The 23,204-nt window shown below is 44.9% G+C and overlaps 2 protein-coding genes across 2 annotated transcripts in view; both read left to right on the forward strand.

The window, feature by feature from the left end:
* The window catches only part of sparc (secreted protein, acidic, cysteine-rich (osteonectin)), a 12,851-nt gene extending 3,628 nt beyond the window's left edge, over positions 1 to 9,223 (forward strand). Inside the window, exons 2-10 of the mRNA XM_034544157.1 lie at positions 1,437 to 1,502; positions 1,883 to 1,936; positions 2,770 to 2,866; positions 3,895 to 4,016; positions 4,132 to 4,252; positions 6,638 to 6,771; positions 7,037 to 7,185; positions 7,907 to 8,055; positions 8,962 to 9,223. Coding sequence (XP_034400048.1) covers positions 1,446 to 1,502; positions 1,883 to 1,936; positions 2,770 to 2,866; positions 3,895 to 4,016; positions 4,132 to 4,252; positions 6,638 to 6,771; positions 7,037 to 7,185; positions 7,907 to 8,055; positions 8,962 to 8,990 — 912 coding nt within the window. The 5' untranslated portion in view covers positions 1,437 to 1,445 and the 3' untranslated portion in view covers positions 8,991 to 9,223. The remainder of the gene's footprint in view (positions 1 to 1,436; positions 1,503 to 1,882; positions 1,937 to 2,769; positions 2,867 to 3,894; positions 4,017 to 4,131; positions 4,253 to 6,637; positions 6,772 to 7,036; positions 7,186 to 7,906; positions 8,056 to 8,961) is intronic.
* Positions 9,224 to 13,013: 3,790 nt separating this feature from the next.
* Positions 13,014 to 19,885, forward strand: g3bp1 (GTPase activating protein (SH3 domain) binding protein 1). Its single transcript, XM_034544010.1, has 12 exons — positions 13,014 to 13,147; positions 15,698 to 15,814; positions 15,927 to 16,008; positions 16,578 to 16,751; positions 16,837 to 16,927; positions 17,047 to 17,140; positions 17,299 to 17,563; positions 17,677 to 17,781; positions 17,998 to 18,115; positions 18,292 to 18,417; positions 18,502 to 18,611; positions 18,719 to 19,885. The coding sequence occupies exons 2-12, from the start codon at positions 15,720 to 15,722 to the stop codon at positions 19,007 to 19,009; spliced, it is 1,551 nt and encodes a 516-aa protein (XP_034399901.1). The 5' UTR covers positions 13,014 to 13,147; positions 15,698 to 15,719; the 3' UTR covers positions 19,010 to 19,885.
* The last annotated feature ends 3,319 nt before the right edge of the window (positions 19,886 to 23,204 follow it).

The following is a 23,204-nucleotide window of genomic DNA, read 5'->3' on the forward strand; positions in this document are numbered from 1 at the left end:
GCAGGTCGTCTGCACACGTCACCGTCTGCGTCCTCGTGGACTCCTCTGGGCCTCGGGGGGAACAGTGGTCACCATTGTGTCCCTCGATCTGCAGATCTGTGACGGGGTTCATTGTCGAGATTGTCAACAGAAGCTTTTAAAAAAAACATGAATAAATAGAATGAAACGCTCCAGGAGACAGCAGGACCTGCGCCCTTCAAAATAAAAGCCTCCGTTTGTAATTTATGCATTGACTGAGTGCGTCTGTTGGGATCTTTGACATAAAGAAATATTCTATGATTTAAAGCATATTTAAGTATTTAAAGCAGGTTAAAACATAATCGCTCAAAACAAACTTGACACATTATATCTTATTTTACTTTGGTAACTTTTTTGTGTATTGTTTATCTTGTACATTGTCTATCTTTGTTGTTTGCTACAACCGGCCGGCTGTGGGCCAACAAACGAAACGTCTGTTGTCGTTGTTGTGTTGTCTTGTTTTGACTCACAACGTTACCCGAATGTTTCAAAAGGGCGAACGTTTCCCCGGCGTTGCAGTTTTAGTGCGTTTTGATGAAGACGTGTTGGAACTCGCTCTGGAGAAGGAATGCAGCGTCCGGAGGTCGGCAGCCCGCGGGTTAGAGAGCTGGTCCACGTCGCTTCGGTATTCGGCCAAAAAAAACGTGTCGACGCTCGAGGATCGAATGCCGAATGCAAACTTCGCACTTTTTTTTTCTTTTTTTTTTTTCTCTGCATCCGTCCAGACACGCCGCCTCTATTCAGACGCTCCGTGTCGAGAGGCCCCTCCCACATTTCTTTTTTTAATGGACCCGAGCGACCTCAAAACGTCACATTGGGTTTGAGGCTCACAGTTGACTTCTTGATATCGAATGCAAAACAACGAGAAGGAAACAAGGGGGGGCGAATGACATGACGGTTGACCTTTGACCTTCACTTTAACTCCTCCCCCGACCAGCCAATACTCCTCTCCTGGATGTCTGGGCTTCAAACAGCTGATAAGGAAGAGAGGAAGAGGGAGGAAGACCACGTCACGTCTCCATCGTGGAGCGAAGGAGTGTAGTGACCCCGACCACCAGACGGAGAGGAGGGCACGGTGCCGCGTGGGGGGCTCGTCTCCACATGTGGAAAACAAAAGGAGCGTTTGAAGAAAGAGCGTGAACTTAAAGATGAAAAGTACCAACAATGAACTTAACTTATTCTCGTTCGCTGCATTCTCACATGAAAACCTCCCAAAAATGGCTCCGGATCATATAAGAAATGTTTTGTTCTTGTACGTAAACCACCGAAAACCACTGTGTGCACGTCTTTAAAAAGCTCAAGTTACGACATCCCATAAACACAACACACTGGCCGGGCTCTAAAAACAGGCTTTGTGGACTTTGTGTTACAACTTGTGATTCAAATAGTAAGAAACTGGGCTCACTTTGTCTCCACAGACTTTGAAGATGAGGGTGTGGATCGTCTTCCTCCTGTGCCTGGCTGGCCACGCCATGGCTGCTCCTGTGAGTGATACTGTGTGTGTGTGCGTGTGTGTGTGTGTGTGTGTGTGTGTGCGTGTGTGTCTGGTTTTGTCTTTATGAGCATGTTCCTCTCTTTGTTGGCTTTCCTGAGCGTCTCCTCCGTTCCTCTGTGATCAGTTCACTCTGAGTTTCCATGCGTGTTTCCTTTCTACGTGTAGTTCCTGTGTGTGTGTGTGTGTGTGTGTGTGTGTACAAGACCATGCAAAGTGTGTTTGTGTGGGTGAGGTCATTCTCTGCTTCTGACTCTTTGCTTCACTCAAGTGCTCACAAAAGTGTGTTCACACGCAGAAGTAATAATGTTTTGTGTGTGTGTGTGTGTGTGTGTGTGTGTGTGTGTGTGTGTGTGTGTGTGCGCGCTCCAGACTGAGGAGGTGCCCATCGAGGAGGAGCTGGTAACCGAGGAGCTGGTTGTTGAGGTCAGTCCAGATGTTTTGCATTAACCAGCTTTTTTCCGAAATGTTTAAATGTGCAGATGAGGCCAGATCGAAAGCACAGTGTAGAGAGGCCAAGTCCCGCCCCCTTCGGGTGTCACTCAACTGAACCACCTGAGTATGCATCGATCCTGAATGGGCCTTTAGTTCTCCATCAGTCCAGGAGACACCGTGCCTCAGTTGTTTTGAAAAATAACGTCAACTTTTTAAAATTTCTTTTTCTTGTTTCAAGGAGGTGAAAAAACTGTGAAAAAACGGAAGTTAACAATATTTTTAGCATAATTCTGTATTTATTATTCACGTTGTGACCTTTCTGATTGTTATTGGGTCTGGTTTTTGGGGGTCTAGAGCCCGGTTGCTCCACCAGGACTAAATCCCTGACTGGTGGAAACCTTCCCCCCAGACTCTAGACACTAAATATCCACCAGTTAGACCTCAGAGGCTTTTGACAAATATTTTCCAACAACCAGAAATGGATGAAAAACACAAAATCCCTCCTGGATGTGCAACGCTAAACCTCTAAAAAGGTCCCAAAGCGCCTGCGTGTGAAGGTCCGATTCCCCGTCTTCCTGCTCCAGAGGTCCAGCGGGACCAGAGAACCCAGCAGCTGGTGGTTTCCGCCCGGTGGCGACAGGAAGCCGGTGCGTTCCTCTGGGCCTCACCACATGTGGACCCAGCTGCAGGGAGGAAAACCTCCTCCAGCGGTGACGTTTAGGACCTTGAGGAAGACCAGAGATTAAAATTCCTCTGCAACGTGACTCGTTAGAAGCTTTGAGCTGGCTTACGCGTCCGACCTTTTGACCTCTGATGTTCCCCAGGAGCCCGAGGTGGGGGTCAACCCGGTGCAGGTGGAGATCGGAGAGTTCGATGAGGCCATCGAGATCGTTGAGGAAGAAGAAGACGTTTTTGCCGAGAGTGAGTTCGCGAAAAAACACCCACGCACACTTGTGACTTGACACCTATAGATATATATATATATATATATATATATATATATATATATAATTTATATTATATATATATATATAATATATATAATTTATATATTATATATATATATATATAATTTATATTATATATATATATATAATATATATAATTTATATATTATATATATATATATTATATATATTTTATATATATATTATAAAAAATATATATAATTTTTTTTAACTGTTGTTTTTAATCCTGAGTACTTTCACGCTGTCACCAAAATGGGACTTTGTGAACATATTTATATATTTTTTAAAAAGCCAATCTCTGCCATTTAACTTTTTGTTTTAACACTTTAAGTATCTTATCTTCTTGGTAAATATAACGAGTAATAAATAAATAAATAGAAGTAAGATTTGCACACACTCGTAAACGTTGATTTAAGTCACGTGACTGACACTTCAGTGCGTTTAGTGAAGACCTCAGAAAGGCGAATCAAGACATCCCATAATAACAGACCTGGGTGTAATCACACGTTCCGGCCGGCTTTTAAGTGGCAGCTCGGCAGGAAGAGCGTCTGTACAACGGAGGTGAAGCAAAAACATTGAGGAATACGTATGTATTTATTAAAATAAATCCCTTTTTAAAAAGTCCTTAAATCTAATGACTTTTAAGAAAATGTGTTTTTTAAAAATATTTTTTTACCTTAACGAACACCCTAAAATATTGCAATATCACATTAATGCCCCCTTTTGAAGAGGTTTTAAGGTTTGTGGGCCCAAAAAAAATATAATTGTTCCGGTCAAATGTCTCTTAAAATGAAAGAAAAAACTCATTTATGTTCTATTTGAAAAGAACATAACAGTCTTTACTCAACTCGCTTATTAATCCTCCCGCAGATGAACGATTTAATTAAAATGTTCTTCTGGCAAACAAACTCCAGACAGCGGCGTCATGTCCTGACTGTGCCCCCCCCCCCCCCCCCCCCCCCCCCCCCCCCCCCCCCACAGATCCCTGCCTGAACCACCACTGCAAGAAGGGCAAAGTGTGTGAGGTCGACGAGAGCAACACCCCCATGTGTGTGTGCCAGGACGCCTCCACCTGCGCGGCCGCCGAGGGAGACTTCGAGCACGTGAGTTCGATAACAACAACAACAACAACAACAACAACAACAACAAACTCACCGCAGAGGATCGGCCTCCGCGTTACCGTACGATCTCACCGGTCCTGGTTTCGCCCCGTCTCAGGTTTGCGGCACCGACAACAAGACCTTCGACACCTCCTGCCACTTCTTCGCCACCAAGTGCGCCCTGGAGGGAACCAAGAAGGGCCACAAGCTGCACCTGGACTACATCGGACCCTGCAAACGTGAGCGCCCCCACACAGCCAATGAGCAAGCGTCTCTCTCTGCTGACCACCAGGGAGCGACTCCTCTGGTTGTATAGAAGTCTATGCTTCATGTGTTAAAGCTGCATTCTCTCCACTGACCACCAGGGGGCGACTCCTCTGGTTGTATAGAAGTATATGCTTCATGTGTTAAAGCTGCATTCTCTCTCCTGACCACCAGGGGGCGACTCCTCTGGTTGTATAGAAGTCTATGCTTCATGTGTTAAAGCTGCATTCTCTCTCCTGACCACCAGGGGGCGACTCCTCTGGTTGTATAGAAGTCTATGCTTCATGTGTTAAAGCTGCATTCTCTCCACTGACCATCAGGGGGCGACTCCTCTGGTTGTATAGAAGTATATGCTTCATGTGTTAAAGCTGCATTCTCTCTCCTGACCACCAGGGGGCGACTCCTCTGGTTGTATAGAAGTCTATGCTTCATGTGTTAAAGCTGCATTCTCTCCACTGACCATCAGGGGGCGACTCCTCTGGTTGTATAGAAGTATATGCTTCATGTGTTAAAGCTGCATTCTCTCTCCTGACCACCAGGGGGCGACTCCTCTGGTTGTATAGAAGTCTATGCTTCATGTGTTAAAGCTGCATTCTCTCTCCTGACCACCAGGGGGCGACTCCTCTGGTTGTATAGAAGTCTATATAAATGACTACTTGAGTTTATGGTCTCAATCTCTAGTTTCCAGTCTTCTTCTATACAGCGTGATGTTCATTGTTATGAGTCATTGACTAAATGACTCTTCAGAGATTATTTTGGACACACCCGTCTCACAGATGTTAACGTTACTTCTTTAAATCCACGAGGCATAAAAATATGCATCTCAGTTTTGCACTTCAGATACAAACAAGTTTGGGTTTGTCGGAGAATTTGACCAAACACAGATTAAACAACGACTGTATTTAAATACATATTTAAAGACAAACCTCCGCTCTTTACTGGACATGTGCGTATTTGTGGTATTTATTAAATCTTAATAATTCAGAATAAGTGTTACTCCACTAATATACAAATAATAATTGTTTGCTCACATCATCGTTTCCAGCTCTCTCTCAGACTGTGTCATGTCTGGGCCTGAATGCTGCATTTCTTCCACTGTTTAAACACACACACACACACACACCTGCACACACTAACACACTACTACTACACACACACACACACACACATGCTCAGTTTGAGGAGTCAAGGCTGAAAGGCTCAAATGGAGATCAAGGTGCTGTTCAGTAAAAACCAGTGTGGCGATTTAATGTATATATTATTAAATATTGAGGATGAAACATTTAATTGATAATCAGCAGCTTTAACAAATGAAGCATAGACTTCTATACAACCAGAGGAGTCGCCCCCTGGTGGTCAGGAGAGAGAATGCAGCTTTAACACATGAAGCATAGACTTCTATACAACCAGAGGAGTCGCCCCCTGGTGGTCAGGAGAGAGAATGCAGCTTTAACACATGAAGCATAGACTTCTATACAACCAGAGGAGTCGCCCCCTGGTGGTCAGGAGAGAGAATGCAGCTTTAACACATGAAGCATAGACTTCTATACAACCAGAGGAGTCGCCCCCTGGTGGTCAATAGAGCGAATGCAGCTTTAACACATGAAGCATAGACTTCTATACAACCACAGGAGTCGCCCCCTGGTGGTCAGGAGAGAGAATGCAGCTTTAACAGATGAAGCATAGACTTCTATACAACCAGAGGAGTCGCCCCCTGGTGGTCAATAGAGAGAATGCAGCTTTAACACATGAAGCATAGACTTCTATACAACCACAGGAGTCACCCCCTGGTGGTCAGTAGAGAGAATGCAGCTTTAACACATGAAGCATAGACTTCTATACAACCAGAGGAGTCGCCCCTTGGTGGTGAGTGGAGAGAATGCAGCTTTAACACATGAAGCATAGACTTCTATACAACCAGAGGAGTCGAACCCTGGTGGTCAGGAGAGAGAATGCAGCTTTAACACATGAAGCATAGACTTCTATACAACCAGAGGAGTCGCCCCCTGGTGGTCAGGAGAGAGAATGCAGCTTTAACACATGAAGCATAGACTTCTATACAACCAGAGGAGTCGCCCCCTGGTGGTCAGGAGAGAGAATGCAGCTTTAACACATGAAGCATAGACTTCTATACAACCAGATGAGTCGCCCCCTGGTGGTCAGGAGAGAGAATGCAGCTTTAACACATGAAGCACAGACTTCTATACAACCAGAGGAGTCGCCCCCTGGTGGTCAGGAGAGAGAATGCAGCTTTAACTCATGAAGCATAGACTTCTATACAACCAGAGGAGTCACTACCTTCTTTCAAAGCACGCCTCGGTGGAGTCATGACCCTCACATCTCTCTGTTTCCTCCCCCAGACATCGAGACCTGCCTGGACAGCGAGCTCAGCGAGTTCCCCCTGCGCATGAGGGACTGGCTGAAGAACGTCCTGGTGACTCTGTACGAGCGCGACGAGGACAACAACCTGCTGAACGAGAAGCAGAAGCTCAGGGTGAGTCCAGAACGTCACTCTGAAGGCGAATCGGAGGAATATAAATGTGATAACGCTCACGACTACTCGCTGGAAGCGGAGCCACAATACAGAGAAAACCTCTCGTGAACTATCCAAAGCAGAAAAGGTGGAATTATTTTAGGACCTTTTATCCAGTTTTGAGCCACGTTGTAACGATCTGTGAAAAGGAGGCCGATAGTCACGATGACCACGTCCTCTTCCACGAGGTCCTCACCCCGCTGGTGTCCGTTTGTGTACCTTTCAGGTGAAGAAGATCTTCGAGAACGAGAAGCGGCTGCAGGCCGGCGAACACTCTCTGGACCTGCTGGCTCACGACTTCGAGAAGAACTACAACATGTACATCTTCCCCGTCCACTGGCAGTTCGGCCAGCTGGACCAGCACCCCGTCGACGGGTACGAGGGGGGCGAGGCGGCGGGGGGGGGGGGGGGGGGGGGGGCAAGGCCGGAGAGCTTAATGATCACCAGGAATTTCTGAACGCATTTCTGGAGAAAACACAAGATTTAAAGTTTTTGTTTTAAACGATTTGTTAGCCGATGAAGGATTTCTTTGGTCTTTGGTCACTTTTTTTAAAAAGTAAAAGAGTGTTTTAGGGAGAATGAAAACATATATTATGTGAGAGCAGATCTTCTGCATTTAGTTTTTACTTGAATAAATGTGCCTTGTGATCCTGCACATTTTTAAAGTTCCTTCTGAGATCACGAGGCGAACGTCGCTCTTTCCCGTTTTCTTAATATTTATAATACGATTTTAAAAAATAACGCCGCACACACACAAACACCAGGAAGTGAGAGTCCTCACGCGACGTCTCAAAGAAAACCTCGGGGGGGGGGGGGGGGGGGGGGGGGCGCGGCCATCTTTGATTCTGCGGTTGGAGAAAGTCGAGCTTTTAAGCGGTTTCGAAGCGCGGACAGTAGGATTCCCCAACAGCCAATCGGAGATCGGTCCCGTGTGACATGTGACCTACGCCAAAAAAAAAAAAAAAGGAAAAGCTTCAGATTGATGTCATGAATGTGGTGCTTTTTGTGAAAATTAAGATAAATACAACGGGGAAAACACAGAAATTGATGTGAATGCATTGCACATTTTTTTAAATTAATTTTTGCACGCCACCAGGTACCTGACCCACACGGAGATCTCCCCCCTGCGCGCCCCGCTCATTCCCATGGAGCATTGCACCAACCGCTTCTTCGAGCGGTGCGACGCCGACAACGACAAATACATCGCCCTGGAGGAGTGGGCCAACTGCTTCGGCATCAAGGAGCGTGAGTATGGCCCACGTGCACGGAGATGAGCAGAGTCGGGGGCGTGCACATGAATATGAACCTCTACTTTTACATTTTAATGTTGTGGAATCACAAAAATGACGGTCAGTCAACGACGCGCTGTAGTTCCAATAGTTATGGATGTAACTTGCACATCTTTCCTAAGGAAAAGTGTGTGAACTATTATTTATTCAGTCTAGAAAGTGTCAGATTCTGCCTAAAACCCAAATATATATACTTAAATATAATATAAACATTTGAGAAAATAAAAATAAAAATCTTTATTATTCTGTTGATGTTTTTTTAGTTTTTTAAACAATTATTTATTCAGTCTAGAAAGTGTCAGATTCTGCCTAAAACCCAAATATATATACTTAAATATAATATAAACATTTGAGAAAATAAAAATAAAAATCTTTATTATTCTGTTGATGTTTTTATTGTTGTTTTTTTTACTAAACAATTATTTATTCAGTCTAGAAAGTGTCAGATTCTGTCTAAAACCCTTAAATAAATAAAAATAAAAATCTTGATTATTCTGTTTATTTTTTACTAAACAATTATTTATTTAGTCTAGAAAATATCTTAAAAAATAAATCTTTAAAATTCTGTCTAAAAATAGAAAAAGCAACAAATTATCACATTTGAAAACTTTTATTTTTATTAAATTATAATTATAATGTCACATATATTATAATAATAATATAATATATAATAATACATTTAAATACAAATTTGAAACAATTATTTTAGTCTATATATATATATATATATATATATATATTGATGTGACTCCTATGGAGCTGTTTGTGCGTCTGAAATCGTCCCTAAATGTTGAAACATGAAGCATAAATAACCGTGCTGACGTGTGTGTGTTTCCGTGTGTGTGTTTCCGTGTGTTTGCAGAGGACGTGGACAACGACCTCATCGTCTGAGCTGCAAGTCGCTACTAACGGGACGAGGTGCTGATCCCTAAGTTAATTAATAATTAAAAATTAAAAATAAATCACAGTAACGGTGCTAATTGCAAAAAATTCTTGTTTTATTTCGTTGTTTTTTTTAAAAATAATGAAACCTTTCCTGCCTATACCACTAAAAAAAAAAAAAATACTATTACAAAAGAGAAATGTGCACAGTCTGTACTAACCTCGTCTGAATTCTCTTGTTTGTTGATCAAAACACACCCAGTAAAGAAAACTAAAAGACCTCTGATGTAAATGTATGTTGTTGACAATATTATATATATGTGTGTTATGGATTTTTTTATTCAATCGGAGATAACAAATTTGAGACAAAACTGTAAAGTCTAAAAAATAAAGTTTCTAAATAAATGCTCCCTCTGCTTGCTTCCTACAAAACGAGTGTGTGCGCTCTTTTGGTGGCGGACTCTTTCTGTCTCCTTTTTCTTCTTTGCTTTAAGAGTTGTTTGCACCAATAAGGACGGATGTATTTGTTGGGACCTTTTTTTTTTTTTTTAAATGAGGGGAACGTCTCGCAGGCTGAGAGTTTGTTGTTCTTTTTCTTCTCCTATAATTAATATGTCTGGTCTGACACTGAGAGCACCGCCGGACTCTCCCCATGAATAAAAGACTACGAAAAAAGATCTCTGCATACATTCATATCTTTCTCCTCTGATACAGTACAAGCTCCTGCAGTGCAGAGCCAGTTTAGTTTAGGCAACAACAACAACAACAACAACAATGCTACGTGCTGTGGGTTAAATTAAGTGTATATATAAATATGGGAGATGCACAGCAGACTTTGAATCTGAGATGTCGCCATCTTGGATTACGACCGCAGACGTGAGGTGTTTATTCTAACTAGTAAACAGGAAGTGACCATAAGTGGACTGAGAAGGAGGGACGTAGAGACGGCGTATACGCCTCTGGTAGAGAGGCCTGTCAATCAGCTTGTAGCCCCGCCCCTAAAGCATAACCTCCTTTATGGTCTGTTTGACTCTAAATGAACATAATTTACTAAATGAACATCACGCTGTATTGAAGAAGACTTGAAACTAGAGATTGAGACCAAAAACTAATGTTTACAATGTTTACTGAGGGAATAAATCAAGAGAAGTAGAGTCATTTATATAGACTTCTATACAACCAGAGGAGTCGCCCCCTGGCGGTCAGGAGAGAGAATGCAGCTTTAACACATGAAGCATAGACTTCTATACAACCAGAGGAGTCGCCCCCTGGCGGTCAGGAGAGAGAATGCAGCTTTAACACGTGAAGCATAGACTTCTATACAACCAGAGGAGTCGCCCCCTGGTGGTCAGGAGAGAGAATGCAGCTTTAACACGTGAAGCATAGACTTCTATACAACCAGAGGAGTCGCCCCCTGGTGGTCAGGAGAGAGAATGCAGCTTTAACACATAAAGCATAGACTTCTATACAACCAGAGGAGTCGCCCCCTGGTGGTCAGTAGAGAGAATGCAGCTTTAACACGTGAAGCATAGACTTCGATACAACCAGAGGAGTCGCCCCTTGGTGGTCAGGAGAGAAAATGCAGCTTTAACACGTGAATCATAGACTTCTATACAACCAGAGGAGTCGCCCCCTGGTGGTCAGTAGAGAGAATGCAGCTTTAACACGTGAAGCATAGACTTCGATACAACCAGAGGAGTCGCCCCCTGGTGGTCAGTAGAGAGAATGCAGCTTTAACACGTGAAGCATAGACTTCTATACAACCAGAGGAGTCGCCCCTTGGTGGTCAGGAGAGAGAATGCAGCTTTAACACGTGAAGCACAGACTTCTATACAACCAGAGGAGTCGCCCCCTGGTGGTCAGGAGAGAGAATGCAGCTTTAACACATGAAGCACAGACTTCTATACAACCAGAGGAGTCGCCCCCTGGTGGTCAGGAGAGAGAATGCAGCTTTAACACATGAAGCATAGACTTCTATACAACCAGAGGAGTCGCCCCCTGGTGGTCAGGAGAGAGAATGCAGCTTTAACACATGAAGCATAGACTTCTATACAACCAGACATTATTTCGGGGGGCGTGGCCTCTTTGATTGACAGGTGGGTGTCACTATGAGAAAGTGTGTAATCGGGCAGTAAGAATGTATCCGGCTCATTTCATAACAAACCCAAAAGCATAATAAAACGAGCTGAAATAAGCTTCAATATTGCTTCCTCCTCCCTCAGTTTTTCAACATAAAGTGCACACATGTCATTAAATTATGTTTGTTGATTATTTTTTCACTTTGTGGCTTTAAAATCAGTAAAAAGCTGGAAATCTAAAATGTTGAAACATGTGTTTGTTTCTGCAACAAGCACATCATATTGATGTTTTTCTTCCTAGTCTTATAGCCCAAACAAAGAGGCCATGAAAGAATAGGAAGCCAACAACAACAACAACAACAACAACAACAACATTTGGTTCAAAGCAACACTGTGACTAAATGGCCGATCTGAGCGTCTGTGCAGAGTGTTGAATAAAGCGTGGAGGCACCGAGCGGCTCGTGGTCCCCAGGGAGACGGAGCACCCTGTTACCATCCCCACCCGTTCATCCAGACTCCGGTGTCAAGAATGTGAAACAGCAGGCGGGGCCCCCGGGTCCTCAGAGGCCCCTCCTCTCGGCCCACAGCCCCCCCTCCCCCACCCTGAGGCTCACATAGGGTGCTGAGTCAACATGTCTTATGTGCTCCTTAAACACACACACACACCTTTGCTCCGGCTCGTTACACCTGCTCGTCTAAAAATATCATTTAAAATATATATCTGTGTATTAAAAAACACGTATTATGAAGTTTCCTGAGTGGAATAAGCAGCACATAAAGCTCTGGTTCAGATAGTTAGACTTTAACACTCAAAACAAAATATGTTTACATCTCCTGCAAAAGAAAACACATTTGTAAAATGTTATTTACACAAATGCAGTGTGTTTATTCTCAAAACTCATAATAGTATCAGAGCAATGGCTTTAAAAGATCACGTGAACTATGAACATAAGTACTGTAAACAAAGTGCATATTGTAATACATGCAATCCTATTTATAGAGCGTTCAAGCCCTGATTTATAAGGGATCTAATTCGTTACAGGTGTTTTTCCACAGGTGCAGGTTAATAATAATTGAGTGTTGCATTTCAACGCACAAGCTCTTAGGTTTTTTTTGTGTATTAACCACGTGTAGTTATGTGCAACAAGTATATTTTAGGATTTATGACCCTGTGAGGGGCCCCGGAGGCCCATTATTCATGTGTATCAGATGCTTTAAGGTCGTTTATGTATTTTTGGAGGACATGGAACATTAAATCGCAGTATCATCTGCAAAGATGTTGACTTTTTAAGGACGTATTATTTATTTTTTTACAGTACTGTCTTTCAGAGTGTGTAACGGCAGGCGTTAAGCACAGCGCACAGGTACACACACCTGGCATGGCATTATAAATATATAAAGACAGGTATATGTAATGGATGACCAATCAGGGAGCAGGTGGTCAGGGGCTGCAATGTGACACCAACACATTTATGCATTGCTTAGGAGCTTTTTTTAGGCGAATTGTGACCAAAACAAACGGACCTTTTCTTTAAAGCAGGAAGCAGAGGCGGAGTCAGTCCTCTTCGACACGTCACTGCAGTAAAACGGCACTGTTTTTTCACGAGTCATCCGCTGTGATAAAAAGATAACAAGGCTGTGGCGCCCCTAAGCGGCGAAGAGGCGCCGGTGCACCGCCTTTAGCTTCTGCGAAGCTCCAACAAACAAAACAAAACCGGCAGGCGCCGGCCGACTAAACCATCACACCTCCCCCGTGGGGGTGGGGGGGGGGGGGGGGGCGCTACTGTGACGCGATTGGCCCCTGTGGAGAAAAAAATTCCACGGCGCCGACACAGCGCATCGGGATTGGCTCGCATATTTAGAAGCCCCGCCCCCTTTCCTCCCGTAGCGCTAAAACGATTGGCGGAGGGGCCGCTCCGCTTCAATTTGATTGGCCGGCCGTCTCGTAAGAGGCGGGACGTCACGTTCGGTTGCGGAGCTGAAACCGGTAACCGAGCACTCTAGCACGTTGCGAAGCCGCCGAGGTGATTCAAAGAAATCACTCCGTTTTTCTGAATCCACGATTTATTTTTGATAGTCGACCCGCAGGTAAGTTTTAACCTTTTTTTTGTTGTTGTTGTTATTGCACAAACCGTTACTCATTTCCGTTAAAAACGGGGTTTCCCTGAGTCGTGGGTCGGTAGATTAACTGCTAGGTCGTGGCTCCGTCTACATCCTGGCGAGGACGTGATGGCTGGTAGCGCGGTGATTTTTTTTTTTTTTACGCTGTAAATTAAACTATCCGCGGGGCGGTGATGGACTTTTAAAAGTGCCGGTTGGTGATGAAGTAGTTCCGGCTACATTTTAGGTGATGTAGCCACCGCGGCCCGGTTTTCACTTCAGCGCTTTCCAGGATGTACCCACCGCCCATGTGGTGCTCACTCCAAGCTCCCCATCCAGTCGTGACTCCCTCCCTCCCTCCCCCGTGTCCTCTCTTTTCTTATTTTTTTTTCCCCCACAATATTCCGGATGTTCCCCGGCAGGTTTCCCCTCCCCGGTTTGATCCCGTTAACCGGGTTAACGTGCCCCCACCCGGCAGCTCAAAGTAGCCGGTAAGACACGTGTTGGGGCCTTTTGTCTGCCATGCCATGCTTTGCACTTTCTACACAAGCTGCTCCCTGCGGACGCAGCCATGCCCATATATGCACTTCAGGTCTTCAAATAAACTCGGGATGCATTCTAGCTCATAACACCACCACCACAACCACCCCCCCTCTCACTGTGACCTGAGCCCAGCACACCTGCAGCTCTTTGGGGCTACTCCTCACAGGTGATTGGCTTAAACCCGGTGGATCAGTGTGTGTGTGTGTGTGTGCTGCTGAGTCCGTTTGCCAGAACAACAGATGGCTCGGTTGCGTGGACAGGTGTGGCAGGCAGCCTGGTTGCTGGTTTTAGCTTCCTTTCCATTAATTACACTCTACTTTTAGACCTTTTTTTACTGTTTGTTCTGCAGTGTTTAAGCACTAAATATTGTGCTATTCTGTCTCATAAATATCACAAACTGCAGCCATAAAACTTATTCACAAGTTCTCCAGGTATCTTTGTGGCCTGTTTTTTTTTTTGTTGTTGAGAGATTTGCATCCTCAGTTTAAGACTTTTGGTGATTCCACAAAGTGATATTGTGATTTGATTGTCTCGTTGACGAGACCAAACACATATAAAATCCATCTCTTTGTTATTCTTTGCATACTCCAGGCAGGGACCCGGTTCAGTTGATGCAAATGCAGTACGAAGATCAACTACAGGGACTAACAACTTGATTTAAGCGGTCAATCCATCAAACCCGACAGGCGTATCGGCCTCGTGAGCAAACATTGAGGTGACGGTTCGTATTTAATGGCACGCTGAGTCGCATTACCACGTTAAAAAAAAAAAAAAAGCACAGGTACCTGAAGAATGTGGGCTTCAAAGTGACGATCACAATAACCCGTTATCAAGACACTGCATCTGAAAACACAGGTTTAGAGTTTAGATAAGAGTCCACATAGTCAGTGACGGGAACAAAATGTCCTCATAAAGATGCGTCTTCTAGGAGGTGTGTCCAGTGTCAATCATGTGAGGCTGCATTTGCCAAGAATGCCTCTTTTTCTTTAAAAAAAATAAAAAAATAATTAAAATGTCAATATTGCGATTAACCGTGCGCTCGTCTCTTCCACCGCGAGCGTGTTGCCAGCTCATGTAGACGAGAGTCCCCACGCCTTCAGTAACTGACTTCAGATCAGCCGGAGTTGAAGGTTAAACGGCACCGAAATAAACGTGATTCCAGTCGACGTTTTGAAGGTCGAACGGCACGCGACTCGTACCACACAAGCAGAAGAAGCCACGGGCTAATATTTTAGTCCTGGATAAACACTCTAAATGTGCATTAAGGTTAATTTGTAGAAAGATGGGCGGCAGCAGAAATGACATTAAAGTGCACCGACGTCTATCCACTCGGTATGAAAACAAACCGCTGACGCCCGGCTGGTTGTTTTTAGTTGTTTTTTTTGCTCCGATCTCTGGGCGGCTGGTTTCTCGTGGCCGTGGCGCCCAGATGCTCGCCGCGCCGATCAAAACACACTTCTTCTTTTTCTCCCCGCGGGCGGGTTTATTTTGCAGCGCCGCCCAGAAGAATAAATATAAAAATGTGCGCGAGTCGCCGGGGTGTTGTGCATCAGAGGTCACGTTTCTTTTCTCTTTTTTTTGCCGAACCTAAATTTACACTTCAAAACCACTCCGGCCTCCCCGTCGGCAGCGTGAGTCATCACACACACGTAGTTTATGTTGTTTTTTTTTTTGGCTGCAAACTGAGCCGTGTGTGTGTGTGTGTGTGTGTGTGTGTTTTATCTCGGGGAGCAAAAAGGCACGAAACACACCGCCGGACATCAGAGCGCCTCACTTAACTTTTTAAAAGCCCAATAATTGCTAACGACAACATGGCCGCCACGGCTGTCGAGCCGGTTACCGCGGCATTCCCAACGTCATGGTTACCGCCGTCGGGCATTTGAAGATGTCCTTCACAAATGACTCAAACTATTCATCGCTTATCCGTTCATAACCGATCGATTTTTTTTTAAGGAACCGATAAGTAATCAAACTTCTTCTCCTTCTTCCTCGCAGAGATTTCCAGCTGACCAAAGAAATGGTGATGGAGAAGCCAAGTGCCCAGCTGGTCGGGCGAGAGTTTGTCCGACAGTATTACACGCTGCTGAACCAGGCCCCCGACTACCTGCACAGGTGAGACCCTGAAGGCAAACGCTGGATTCCCTTTTTTTTGGGAGCGATATGAATATAAACGCGTGTAAAAAAAAATTAACTCTCCGTGTTTTTTTTTCTTTTCTCCGCTCAGGTTCTACGGAAAGAACTCGTCCTACGTGCACGGCGGCCTGGACAACAACGGCAAACCGGTGGAGGCTGTTTATGGACAATCTGTAAGTGGGGACGCCGGATGAATAAAAAGCTCTTAGCGGCTCCAACTCTGAGTGGGAGTCAAGGGAAAGAGTTGAGGTCGTCTGTCTGATGGGGAGGAGCCTTAAAAAGACTTATGGATAAATATATTTATCTAAATAAATATGTTCTTAGATAAATATTAAAAAGTGTCCTTTCCTGGTTTTCAAGGCTGCGTTACAGTTCTCTGACGACCTCATCAGACTGTTCTATTATTAGTCAGACTTTCTTCTTCTTTTTTTTTAAACAATATAAAACTACAAAAGCATGCTTTTTATTCTTTTTATATGTCGGAGCAGCTCGTCAGAAACTTAAAAAGCGTCCAAGATCTTTGATGTTGGAAGTAAAAACACTGAAAAGTGCAGCTGGAAAAGAGAAAATCCATTTTATATTCCAATATCACCCACGCCGGTCTATTGTATTAATAAACTGTTTTATACTAATATATAAAATAGCTTTATTTCTTAGTCAGCCAAGTCTAGAGACTTTAATTTGTTTCTCTGAATAAGATAATAACTACTCCAGTGTGACTCAACGCGTCTTTCCTTGGCAGGAGATCCACAAACGGGTGATGGCTCTGAGTTTCCGCGACTGTCACACCAAGATCCGGCACGTGGACGCCCACGCCACCCTGACGGAGGGCGTGGTGGTGCAGGTGATGGGCGAGCTGTCCAACAACATGCAGCCCATGAGGAAGTTCATGCAGACCTTCGTGCTGGCGCCCGAGGTCCGTAGCCCCGCCCCCTTTCTCTCTCAAACCGGAGTCTGTGTGTTGAGCTGTTTTTAATGATCCGGTGTCCCTCCTCCTTCAGGGTACCGTCGCAAACAAATTCTACGTCCACAACGACGTGTTCCGCTACCAGGACGAGGTGTTCGGGGACTCCGATTCGGAGCCTCCAGAAGGTGAAGCCCACGTCGTCTCGTTTCTGTTTCCTGAACCCTCTGATGTCGGCATCATCCGTCTGAACAACAACAACAACAGTTGCGCTCGTTGTCCTGAACACGTTTGTTGTGTTTTTCAGAGTCCGAGGACGAGGTGGAGGAGATCGAGGAGAGGGTCCCCTCCCCTGACGTCGCTCCGGAGGAGTCCGCCTCCTTCTACGCCCCGACGGCCTGGTACGTTTAAACCACTTTTATGTGTTGGAGGTCTCTTCTTTACATTTAATGTGTAAAGTGGTTTATTTGTGTCGAGATTTAAAATGAGTTGTGTTTTTTGGTGTTCAGAGGGTTAAAGTAACTAACCACCTCGTACCCTTTTTTTTAAATTTGTTTAGTTCAGAGCCGACGGTTCCCGGTGACGAGGAGGAGGAGGAGGAGGACGACGAGGAAGAGGAGGAGGCTGCGAGTCCGGAGCCCGAGGTGGAAGTGCAGAAGGAGGTCGTGGAGCTGAAGCCGGAGACGGCGACGAAAACGGAGACGCAGGCGGACACGAACGCGTCCGACGACCAGAAGGAGAAAAGCGCCGCCGCCACGCCCGCCGCAGAACCCGCCTCCACGCCCGCCGCAGAACCCGCCGCCGCCGCTCCAGAAGAAAACCGGGTAGGTTTCTGAACGAGGGGAAACTCTCACCTCGCTGACTGTCGTATTTTTAAAAGGATCCGTCGTGGTCCAGCGGCTCTAAACGTCTCCGGTGTTTGTCTCCGCCTCCTCAGCCGTTCTCCTGGGCGTCCGTCACCAGTAAGAACCTCCCTCCCAGCGGGGCCGTCCCGGTCTCGGGAATCCCCCCACACGTCGTCAAAGCCGCTCCCGCAGCACCGGTAGGTTTAACATTTTAGAACGTCAAATCTTAGTTTTAAAGTCTGGATCTTAAGTCTCTTAGTAGCTCTCCTCGGTCTTCTTTTGGGAACTTTCCCAGAGTAGAGAGGAGGACAGGAGCTCCTTTATGGAGATGAATCCCAGCTGTTGTCTGTATAATAGATAGAATAGATGGTTATGGAAGCTTGCTCGTTACTAAAGTGTGTTGACTCCTGCAGCCCAGAGCCGAGGTGAAGTCTGAGTCCCAGACAGCAACACAGAGACCACAGAGGGACCAGAGGCCGAGGGAACAGAGGCCTGGAGGTCCTCCGCCGGTTCACAGAGGACCCAGACCAGGTACACACACACACACACACGTCGTTTGTGTTGACCAGACACGTCCGACACGCGGCCACATTAATTATGATTGTTTTCTGACGCATGAACAAACTTTTTAAAATCCACCCAAGCAAAAGAGTTCAGACTCAAAAACATGAACGTGTTGATTCTAAGCGTCTCTTTTGTTGTTCCAGTTCGGGAGGGAGAGCAGGGCGAGACCGAGGGTCGCCGGGTGGTCCGGTACCCCGACGCCCAGCAGCTCTTTGTGGGGAACGTCCCTCACGACGTGGACAAGACGGAGCTCAAGGAGTTCTTTGAGCGTGAGTTGGCTTTTTTTTTCTTTTAAATCCTAAACTAAAGATTCTGATCCGTCCGTGGTGGTAACCGATCCTTCTGGTCCACAGAGTACGGCACGGTCCTGGAGCTGAGGATCAACAGCGGAGGGAAGCTGCCCAACTTTGGGTTTGTGGTGTTTGACGACTCTGAACCGGTCCAGAAGATCCTCAGCAACCGGGTGAGACGCGCATTTGAGTTTTTACTGTTGGGACCGTTTCAAACGGGGGGGGGGGGGAAACAACAAGTAACGCGTTTCTATTTTTATTTTATTTCTCGTCTTCTCAGCCCATCAAGTTCAGAGGAGACGTCCGGCTGAACGTGGAGGAGAAGAAGACCCGGTCGGCCCGGGAGGGCGACAGGCGGGACATCCGGCCCCGTGGTCCAGGGGGTCCCGGTGGGCCAAGAGAGCGGATAGGAGGCGGAGGAGGAGGAGGAGGAGGAAGAGGAGGAGGAGGAGGAGGTGGTGGACCCCGAGACCCCCCCACCCGCGGAGGCATGGCACAGAAACCCAGCTTCGGATCCGGGCGAGGCGCAGGGCCGAGCGAGGGCCGCTACCCGGCCCAGCAGCGCCAGTGAGGAAAACCAGTCAAACACGAGTTAGATTAACGATTTGGATTCAAACCGAGTGCGTTTTATTTCTTTCTTTTTTCTTTTTCTTTTTTTTTTTTAATCGCAGCAGGAACCGATTTAGACGTAAAATAAAACTAAACTCTTCTCCACGCTGCTGCGTTGGGAGAGGGAGCGAGGAGGAACCCACGGCTTCCTCCTCGCTCCCTCGCTCCTCGACGTGAGCGTTTTTCAAGCGTTTCGCCGGTTTGGTTGAAAGTCTCTACGATGCGTCTCATGAAGATGGCCGCCTCCTCCTTCACCTGCTGGTTTTAGTTTCCCTCTGAGGAATCCAGAATGTCACTCTTTTTAAATATTATTATATATTTTGTTTTTTAACCCCCATCTCCTCCACCAACACGTGTATTATCTGGACTTTTTTTTTTTTTTTTTTTTCTATTTTATTTTAATTTTTTCACACTGAATTTATTAAACAAAAATCAAAACACGCAAACACATGAGAAGAAAGGAAGAAAAAAAAGGGGGCGGGGGGGGGGTTTAAATACTACTTGAATTGGGGATTAAAAAAACCCAGAGGTTTAGTTTATTTGTTTTTTTCCGCGTTCTCTCTCCCTGTTTCTTAAAGGAACGTGTACTTTACTGCTTGGGCAATCCTGTGTATTGCTGCCACCGTTGTATCCGGCGATGGGTCCGTCTTATCTTTTTATTCTACCGGGTCGAGAGCTGAACTGTAGTGGTTTTTATTTTGAGTAATGTTGGCTTGTTTAACGTGTTGGAATCATGTCGGGCTTCTGCTACCAACGCACTTCATCCGTCATCATGTTTCAAGGAATGAGCTCGCCTGCCGATGAGAGAACTAAATTAAAAGTGATTTACTGTTTTAAACCCGCTGGTCTGAGTTTGTTTTTAACTGAATATTAAATACACAACAACAACAACAACACGGGTATGAAGTGATGAGATCTTTATGAGCATTGTTTAAAACTGGTGGAAGGATTAAGTACTGCATCAAAAACCTTATAGTACAATTTTTTTATATATATATCTTTTACATTTAAGAGTATTTTCTATTCTACTTTTTTAAAACTTCTTTTGAGTCTTTAGTTTTAAACTTTTACAATTAAGTTATCTTCCAGATAATCTTTTTTTTTATTAACATAAACAGGATTTTAAAAAAAAATTCTTTTAGGCAGTGAAGTTTTAAATATGGGCGACTCAGTTTTAGTATTTTCTACAATTAAATACTTCTTAGCTGTCTTTACATAAAGTCGTCATGTTGTTCCAGTTTATTTGTATTTGTTGTTCTTCACTACATGAATCTACTGGTTTGTTGCTGCTGGTTTTACTGGGACGCTTGAAGAGAACAGGAATTACAGGAAGTAGTCAAACTTAGTTAAATAATAGAAAAGATGCAGAAAAGGAGGACGAGCAACAAGAAATAAATGAAGTAAATGTTGAATATTGAGAAACAAGTGAAGCAGACGCTGGTTAATGAAGCAGCTGATATCAAAACACATTGTAGACTTCGTTTATGAAGACTTAGTTTCTTTCTTTGAGAGTTTTACATCTGAGTTATTTCAACATTAAAGGATCATTATATGACATCTTTGGTACTTTCAGTACTTAAACTTAACCCTAATTTCTGTGTATACAAATGTAGTGAAGTAAGAAGTAGAATATGTACCTCTGAGATGTACTGTAGTACAGTAAGAAGTAGAATATGTACCTCTGAGATGTACTGTAGTACAGTAAGAAGTAGAAGTACCTCTGAGATGTACTGTAGTACAGTAAGAAGTAGAATATGTACTTCTGAGATGTACTGTAGTACAGTAAGAAGTAGAATATGTACCTCTGAGATGTACTGTAGTACAGTAAGAAGTAGAATATGTACCTCTGAGATGTACTGTAGTACAGTAAGAAGTAGAAGTACCTCTGAGATGTACTGTAGTACAGTAAGAAGTAGAATATGTACCTCTGAGATGTACTGTAGTACATTAAGAAGTAGAATATGTACCTCTGAGATGTACTGTAGTACAGTAAGAAGTAGAATATGTACCTCTGAGATGTACTGTAGTACAGTAAGAAGTAGAAGTACCTCTGAGATGTACTGTAGTACAGTAAGAAGTAGAAGTACCTCTGAGATGTACTGTAGTACAGTAAGAAGTAGAATATGTACCTCTGAGATGTACTGTAGTACAGTAAGAAGTAGAAGTACCTCTGAGATGTACTGTAGTACAGTAAGAAGTAGAATATGTACCTCTGAGATGTACTGTAGTACAGTAAGAAGTAGAAGTACCTCTGAGATGTACTGTAGTACAGTAAGAAGTAGAATATGTACCTCTGAGATGTACTGTAGTACAGTAAGAAGTAGAATATGTACCTCTGAGATGTACTGTAGTACAGTAAGAAGTAGAAGTACCTCTGAGATGTACTGTAGTACAGTAAGAAGTAGAATATGTACCTCTGAGATGTACAAGAGGAGTAGAAAGTAGCAGAACATATAAAGTACAGCTGCTCTTGTTCCTGAACACACCTCAGTGCAGTAAATCTACATCGGATCAAAACCTTCGACCTCACTCATCATCAGAATTCAGCGGCTGAGCGCCGACCAGCTGCCGGGTCACTGCTCTGTAACTGACGCTGACCTCTGACCCCTCTGCGGAGGCAAGCCAAGAGAAAAAGAGCGATTCCTCTCCCGGGGAATCGATAGGGAACCGGCTTCAATGAATCACACGCCGGGTTTAACGCGAGGTTGTTTCTGCCGACGCAGACGGATTACAGAGTGAAGTCGTGCTGCGTTCAGGAGCACGTGCACTTTGTAAAATGTCATGTCATGAGCTGCCGGGAGCTCAAGGTGCTTAGCGTCTCTCGTCATGTGCCAAGTGCAGTAAACATCTCTCTCCTGACCACCAGGGGGCGACTCCTCTGGTTGTATAGAAGTCTATGCTTCATGTGTAAAAGCTGCATTCTCTCTCCTGACCACCACGGGGCGACTCCTCTGGTTGTATAGAAGTCTATGCTTCATGTGTCAAAGCTGCATTCTCTCTACTGACCACCAGGGGGCGACTCCTCTGGTTGTATAGAAGTCTATGCTTCATGTGTTAAAGCTGCATTCTCTCTACTGACCACCAGGGGGCGACTCCTCTGGTTGTATAGAAGTCTATGCTTCATGTGTTAAAGCTGCATTCTCTCCACTGACCACCAGGGGGCGACTCCTCTGGTTGTATAGAAGTCTATGCTTCATGTGTTAAAGCTGCATTCTCTCTCCTGACCACCACGGGGCGACTCCTCTGGTTGTATAGAAGTCTATGCTTCATGTGTTAAAGCTGCATTCTCTCTCCTGACCACCACGGGGCGACTCCTCTGGTTGTATAGAAGTCTATGCTTCATGTGTTAAAGCTGCATTCTCTCTCCTGACCACCAGGGGGCGACTCCTCTAGTTGTATAGAAGTCTATGCTTCATGTGTTAAAGCTGCATTCTCTCTCCTGACCACCACGGGGCGACTCCTCTGGTTGTATAGAAGTCTATGCTTCATGTGTTAAAGCTGCATTCTCTCTCCTGACCACCACGGGGCGACTCCTCTGGTTGTATAGAAGTCTATGCTTCATGTGTCAAAGCTGCATTCTCTCTACTGACCACCAGGGGGCGACTCCTCTGGTTGTATAGAAGTCTATGCTTCATGTGTTAAAGCTGCATTCTCTCTCCTGACCACCACGGGGCGACTCCTCTGGTTGTATAGAAGTCTATGCTTCATGTGTCAAAGCTGCATTCTCTCTACTGACCACCAGGGGGCGACTCCTCTGGTTGTATAGAAGTCTATGCTTCATGTGTTAAAGCTGCATTCTCTCTACTGACCACCAGGGGGCGACTCCTCTGGTTGTATAGAAGTCTATGCTTCATGTGTTAAAGCTGCATTCTCTCTACTGACCACCAGGGGGCGACTCCTCTGGTTGTATAGAAGTCTATGCTTCATGTGTTAAAGCTGCATTCTCTCCACTGACCACCAGGGGGCGACTCCTCTGGTTGTATAGAAGTCTATGCTTCATGTGTTAAAGCTGCATTCTCTCTCCTGACCACCAGGGGGCGACTCCTCTGGTTGTATAGAAGTCTATGCTTCATGTGTTAAAGCTGCATTCTCTCTCCTGACCACCAGGGGGCGACTCCTCTGGTTGTATAGAAGTCTATATAAATGACTCTACTTCT

The sequence above is a fragment of the Cyclopterus lumpus genome, chromosome 10 (assembly GCF_009769545.1).
Source record: "Cyclopterus lumpus isolate fCycLum1 chromosome 10, fCycLum1.pri, whole genome shotgun sequence".
NCBI lineage: Eukaryota > Metazoa > Chordata > Actinopteri > Perciformes > Cyclopteridae > Cyclopterus > Cyclopterus lumpus.

Excerpts from the sequence above, each read along its gene's own strand:
- g3bp1 (XM_034544010.1), top strand. The coding sequence starts at position 15,720 with ATGGTGATGGAGAAGCCAAGTGCCCAGCTGGTCGGGCGAGAGTTTGTC. Across the intron at positions 17,141-17,298 it reads TTCTACGCCCCGACGGCCTG|TTCAGAGCCGACGGTTCCCG; the intron begins GTACGTTTAAAC and ends AAATTTGTTTAG. Across the intron at positions 18,612-18,718 it reads AGAAGATCCTCAGCAACCGG|CCCATCAAGTTCAGAGGAGA; the intron begins GTGAGACGCGCA and ends TCGTCTTCTCAG.